Below are 6,981 nucleotides of genomic sequence, written 5' to 3' on the forward strand. Positions count from 1 at the left end.
CCTTTTTTGGAAATGCACTATATAAATGTTATTATTATTATTATTATTATTATCTGCTTAGGGTATTCAGGGCGAACAGTTCCTCCACATGTTGTATTGCTGGAGCATCTCGGCTTGACCACAATTGAACCGTCCAGGAATGGGGATTTGAGAAACGTCAAGGATTAGGTTTATACTAGATGTGTATTATTATATTGACAACACTTTGTCCAGAACATTTCTCAGCGATAAAGAATTCGCAAGAGCATTGATTACTCCACTTGGACCATAAGTAAGAGAGGAACCAAGAGTAGTAAACTACAGAGCACTCCGCTACTCAGCACATGGTGCATTCTGTACAAGATCGTTGTCAGTTACAACATATTTTCCAAATTCCCCAGACGTTACCAAACACAGTTATCACTGAAACAAGTTGTATTTGCAAAGATTGCCAAACTCTTTTTTCTCCGGCTGTCCATTGATATCAATAATGACCAAAGCAGTATATGCGTGGCATAGATTTGCCTGGGCGGTAGACAGAGAGAAAGTAGATTGCCCAATACACTTTTTTCCTTTGTTCAGATCTTTTTTTCCTTGATTTGCTCCAAATAAGAGACACAGTCAACACGTTTGGAATCAAGGAAGGTGTGAGGGATTTTAAAACATACTATTAATAGGTGTGGTTGGGATATTCGTTATGGTAGGACATTTTTGAAATTTGAATTTTGTCGTCGTGACAATGTAATTGCCTCCTTTTCTTCAATTTACGACCACCAAAGAATATTTTACATGTGCTGCGTACATACTGAGCCTTAGTGATTTTTCATCCTTATCCGAGAGGACTAAGAGCTCAGTGCTTCTTATCTAATGATAAAGGGTGGGGAGACAGAAGGAGACTGAGTAAGTGGAATTCTTTAAAGTATTTCGGTAAGGACAAAACTGTGATTCGAAAATATTGCGAGAGACGTTGACACTTTAATCTCACTATACTGCAACATTGCCTTAGTCAACATTGCTTTAGTTAAGGGCTGGTGGGGCACCTAGAAATCGTGTTTTGGGGTCAAATTATGCAAATTAGGGTTATTGCATATTATAGTGCCAGGAAATTTCCTGAACAATATCCAGAAACGTATGTAGCATTGCTGCACCATAAAACTGTTTATTTTTTTCAGTTTTTTCTACGAAAAAGCACATGTTTTCTAGCCTTTTCTTACCTTTATCGGCTGTTTCCTCACAATTCTATTTTTTCACACATTATCCCTTTTTTCTCTCTGTTTCTTGTTTACTTTCAATGTAACTTTCACAGGATACCAACAACAGCTAATTCTAAATTTCTGCTTGTTGAATTTTTTATTAATGGAGCAGTTTTTGATTTATGGGCTTAGAAAGTATGAATTTTCAATTTGTTTCACTTATTTTGAAACAACCCAATTGTAAGAGTCATAAAATAAAAAACTAAAATATATGTCAAAAATACAACGAGCCACATTTAAGAGCTACATATTTACTGTTGGCATGCGAAATTAGAAGTGAATCAGTTTATAAATAAGGGAAGAAAATGAGATTGGAAAATATGCAAAATCCAATATGGCCGCCGTATCCACAGCAACCAATTCACAATATACTTTTTGAACTATTGATTTAAAATCCCCAATAAGACATGATGTCCCACAGCAAATATGGACACTCTAGGCCTTGCAATAGCCAAAATAGACTTCAGGTGCCCCACCAGCCTTTTACACTACTTTAGTCAACTTTGCTTTAGTCAACATTGCTTTAATCAACGCTGCTTTAGCCAATATTGGTTTAGTTAACCTCTGACCTTCCTGAGCGGCTGTCCACTGATCATGCACATGTCCATGCGGAACGAGTCATCTCCCTTCTCTTGTACATGCTCAAGAATGTTGTACATGTCTATAGGCATGATGCTGGAGGAGCGACATTTCTCTTTGGAGATAATGTTCCACATGGCGGCTCCCGATCTCACTTGAGCGTTCTCAAACCACAGATCCAAAAGCACTCGCTTTAGACCGTACATTAGGGTTCCATAAGGGAATCCGACAACCCAACCTGCAAAGAAAAGGAAGGATTTTTTTGGGCTAAGAAAAATGTTAGTGTTTTTACCCCCAAATAAACTATTTAGATAATTTAGGAGGGCTACACCCATCATGTTAGGGCCATTCTGGGCTGAGAAGGATACAGTATTTCAGCAGAAAGACTGTAGCATTCGATAAATGTTAATTCCATAGGGGAATTGATCTCGTTCTCCTGTGTGCGACAGCGAAGCCCCTTACCGTTGCACCACAAACACCGGTAAACAGGAAAGAAACGCAATTTTAGATCATTAAAAAATATATATATACAAAACAAAACAACATTTTGTCATTCTTCCTTTTGTTGTCATTAATGACACAACGTAGATGTTTACACGTCTTTGGTAAACCATCATTGGCAGATTATTCTTCTTATAATCGTATAATTTGTCATTGCTTCCTTCGTTTGTTTTCAATCCTCAGAGACAGAGACAGACATAGCGAGAGAGACGAACGAAACAGAAAGGCAGAGAGACGAAGAAATAGAGAGACAGAGAGAGAGCCAGAGAGCCAGAGGATCTGAGAGACAGAGATAAAATAAATATATTGGTTCACCTACCAAGTGCTCTGTCGTTATAATATCCACCTTTCCCCATCTCCTTGACCGGCCCATACGTCCCCAGAAAGTCCACATACGCCTGCCAGACGTTGAAGAGTCTGCGATGTGTTAGGGGCACCATTTTACTGAAGCCAGTGCTGCCCGAGGTGGTAAACACTTTTACCATGTCATCAGGGTCGCAGGGTTCCAACAGCGGGTCAAGCTCACTGTCTCTTAGCTCATCCAGCAGGATTTTACTGTCATGAAAGGATACAAGAAATACAGTCAAGCCTGTTCAAGCGACCACCTGTCCAAACAACTACTTGTGATACTGACCACACCAACTTCTTGATTTTATTTTCCAATAGAGTAGAATAATGACATGGTTTAATGATTTACCCCCCCCCCACCACAATCTGTCGAAGATGACCACTTTTCTTCTCGACTATGTGTAGTGGTCCTGGACAGGTTTGACTGCTTTCTTTAATCATACAAATCAACTGGAAGTGCCTCTTCCAGAAAAGATTTAATTGCCACTGTTGCTGATGATTATCAAACATCTTGCCTACATAATTAAGGGTTTTTCAAGACTACGGGTATGGATATCCGAGACAAAATACCGTTTGCTGGTCTCAACAACAGCTAGTCTCGGAGATAACAGATACGATGAAACATAATAATACGGGAGCTTGGTATGACGTTAGAGAAATGAGAGAAAATTTCAAAGCGTTAGAAAGCATTTTCGCTTACGCATTTCCAGTCCTGAACACATTTATTGCTGAGGTCAGTTCTGGGGCTGAATCAATTTTCAAATCTAAAAACCGTTTCGAAGAGCCGCCTGTCTCTCCACTGTAAGGAAGGAACAGATTGGAAGACGGACCTGGATCTTGTAGATTGGCCACAATCGCCCGACATCTTGCTTTCTTGGCAGACTCGAAAAAATCAGCGCCGTCAGCTCTCACCAGCTGAGGATAAAACGAAACCCGTTTAGAATGTTATAGTTTTTCTTTTCTTGAAAATGCAGACTGCTTGGAGGCACAGGGATTAGAAGGGGCCTGTATGTTCCTCGTATGTTTTCTCTTCTGTGCTAGGCTATTAATTAATCTTGTTATACTATTGGTTAAAAATACTTTAGATATATCGCACAGCACATTATACTTATTTATTCAACTTTGAATGAACCCAAGTTGGCTTTGAGATCGCATGATTTTACTATTATCTCAAGTATAAGTCACATGATGTGTTTGAAAAGAAAGTTCTGTTCCGAACGACTTGTGTTGGTGCATAGGCCTAAACTACGATAATGGTGAGTGGTGTTTCTCGTACGCGGATGTACATGGCCCTGTTGGAAACTGACAGGCAACCTAGTAATGAGTTCTTGATATTTTTGTGGGCATAGTAGGGTAACATGACTTTCATTGGTAAGATGTTCCTGCCTTCGGTCGCGTGTGGCATGATGTATCATGGGCAACAATGAAGAACTACAACAAGGGGCAAAAGCTGATAGAGTCAATTCAACAGTTACACAACTTAGCCACCAGTGCAGTCCTCACCCAAGGGAAAATAGGAGAATGGTTCTACACTACCGTTGATGTACGCCAAGGTCGCCTGCTATCATCTACCTTGTTCGTCATCTTCCTAGAACAAATCGTGACTGATGCTCTTGAAAATTACACGAGCACAGTCGGCATCGGTTGACGAACAGTCACTTACAGATCATTGTGGCCTATCCAAGACCATTCTTCGGGGAACTGTGCAGGGGAGGAGAAGGAGAGGAAGGCAAAGGAAGAGGTGAACCGACAACATTGCGGAGTGAACAGGGAAATCCTTTGCCCTAACTCAGGCGATGGCAAAAAACAACAACCGTGAAAAGTGGAGTCACCTGAAGAGGCCCTCTGTCATACAGCGCCCCTAAGTTCCTCGTGGATTATGGGGTTAAGTTATCACTTAGTAATTTTAACAAAACTCTGAAGAAGTGACATTCAGACAGACTTACTTGTCCGTTCATGACAGATTTACCTGTCCGTTCATGGCGACACAGCCCGCCAGAATGATGCCCACATCAGTGATGAGTCGCTCGGGAGAGTTGGGCAGCACGTTCACTATCATGTCATGACGCTGGAAACCTTTCTGACGGAGCAGGGCGGCAAATTTCCCTCCCAACTGGAAGAGTTCTTTGGATGTGTACACGTCACGAACTCCGCGGTCGTAGAAGATGAAGAGTTCCCTGTCTGGGAAGTTGTCGGCCAGAAACTTGAGGCGTTTACACAGCGTGTCGTCGGTGTCCGGGATTCCGGAGATGGCGCAGCCCATGGTCAGTGGTCAGTGGTCAGTGGTCAGTGGTCAGTGGTCAGTGGTCAGTGGTCAGTGGTCAGTGGTCAGTGGTCAGTTTGTGGCACGACTTCAGGGAGTTTCTCCTGTATAATTGAGAGAGGTATACTTGGAATTACACTGATTGAAAAAACCCAACAACAAACATTTGACAGTAGCACTGTGCCTGTTTGGGAGTGGGGGTGGGGTGGGGGAGTTGGTAGTGTTAATGGGTGTGCTCAAGAAATGATCTATTTGCAACCGCTGTTGTGTTGATTTTACTATAGTTGTTTTACCCATTTTAGTTCTTATTGAGATTGTGTGTGGGACGATAACAACTACGACTGTGAAGATCACCGTCCACATGATCGTCATCAGTGGCACAATCAGTATCAGAGACACCAGCGAAATTTTGTCTTTTTATGTAACCGAATTGGTGAAATGGTATACGTTTAACGCCTTTATCAACACTGTCCGGTTATTTAAAAGGCAGGACATCCGATTTTAACGTCCACCTCCGAAAGAACGGAGCCAAATGGGAAATTCGTGTAAAGTGCCTTTCCCAAGGACACAACGTCGGACTGAGCTGGGGCTCGAACCCCCGAACTCGCAATCTCACAATTACGAGTCCTGTAGCCTAACCACTAGACTACCGACGCTTATGTAACCGAGAAAAGACCTCTCTGTTAGTCTCTCAATACATCTTCCACCGTGTCCGTCTCAAATTATTGTCAGTTGTGACGGTCTTTCTCTCCCCCTTCATTTCTCACCCACCACTCTCACCCCCCTCTCTCTCCATCTCTCTCTCTCTCTCTCTCTCTCTCTCTCTCTCTCTCTCTCTCCGTTGCAAACGCCCCCCCAACAAAATCAACAACAACAACAAAGACAACAACAAAACAACTCTCCTGTGAATACATGAGGGATTAGGTCAAACTTGATACCGATCTTATTTCTGCTGTGTCTACTCTCCATATGCGCAAGCTATGCCATTGGAATGTAGACCACAGTACCTGTATCAGATGAGAAGACCTCATTACGACCGAAGAAGAAAGACAAAGATCCAAAATAGGTGCACTGACAAACATTTCAATATGCAAAGCCAAGATTCAGTGGCTTTGCCACAATAATACGACTCTCAGACATCATAATTTTAAGCAACGCCGCGCCTTTGAAAATTGGTGAGAAGAGAACCAGATGGCGACCAAAAATGAACTGGGAATAAACATTTAAGATCTAAAGCTTCTAAACAAAGGTTGAGGGATGCCTCTTAGAAGCTGCCGACCGATCGGTCTGGTCAACAACGATTGGCCCTGTCGTCTCAAAGTCTAATTAAACTACGACAATGTATAGAAGATAAATACACACTATTTGTGCTATTAACATAACTATTAAACCTTTTACCTATTACTCCCTTCTTCAAAGAAGCACAACAATTGAAAAAACCCACAATATTGTCGCACTAAAACACATTACTATTAAAACCTTTACACAAAGCTCCCTTATTTAAAATAGAACGCACAGCGAGACTGAAAAATAAAAACACAATATCTGCGCTAAAAAGAAGTAATTTTAAAACCTTATACACAGAACTCCCTTCTTCAAAGAATGCACAACGACTGAAAAAACAGAGACATAATATCTTCCGCGCTATAAACCCATACTTTTTAATTCGTTTACACAGAACTCCCTTCTTCAAAAAATGCTGCTCCAACGGAAACCTGATAATGCACTGTTCCTGTTTATAACTTTGTTTTCGGTCTAGATTCCGCACGCCCATAACACGTTACATCACAGCGTGGTGTGATAATCGTCGGCCTAACCACCCTGCCTCCTGCGCACTCCATGGGAAGGCAGTGGGTTACAGAAATGTGGACCACATTTTGGCCAAATTAAGTAAGACTTTATTACGTTACACTGTCTCTCATAGAAGCAACACGGACAGGTTCAAGTGCTCTGAGTAACATGCACACACACACGTTCTCTCTCTCACTCTCTCATTCTCTCTTTCTCTCTCTCATTCTCTCTCTCTCTCTCTCTCTCTCTCTCTCTCTCTCACTCTCA

General features: G+C 41.7%; 1 protein-coding gene across 1 annotated transcript in view; it reads right to left on the reverse strand.

The window, feature by feature from the left end:
* Window positions 1-6,750, reverse strand: part of LOC101859986 (3-[(3aS,4S,7aS)-7a-methyl-1,5-dioxo-octahydro-1H-inden-4-yl]propanoyl:CoA ligase) — a gene marked incomplete in the record, with an annotated part of 13,235 nt that extends 6,485 nt beyond the window's left edge. Inside the window, 5 exon segments of the mRNA XM_013080190.2 lie at window positions 1,802-2,049; window positions 2,632-2,867; window positions 3,361-3,575; window positions 4,630-5,027; window positions 6,582-6,750. Coding sequence (XP_012935644.1) covers window positions 1,802-2,049; window positions 2,632-2,867; window positions 3,361-3,575; window positions 4,630-4,923 — 993 coding nt within the window.
* Window positions 6,751-6,981: the final 231 nt, after the last annotated feature.

The sequence above is a fragment of the Aplysia californica genome, unplaced genomic scaffold (genome assembly GCF_000002075.1).
Source record: "Aplysia californica isolate F4 #8 unplaced genomic scaffold, AplCal3.0 scaffold00005, whole genome shotgun sequence".
Lineage (NCBI taxonomy): Eukaryota > Metazoa > Mollusca > Gastropoda > Aplysiida > Aplysiidae > Aplysia > Aplysia californica.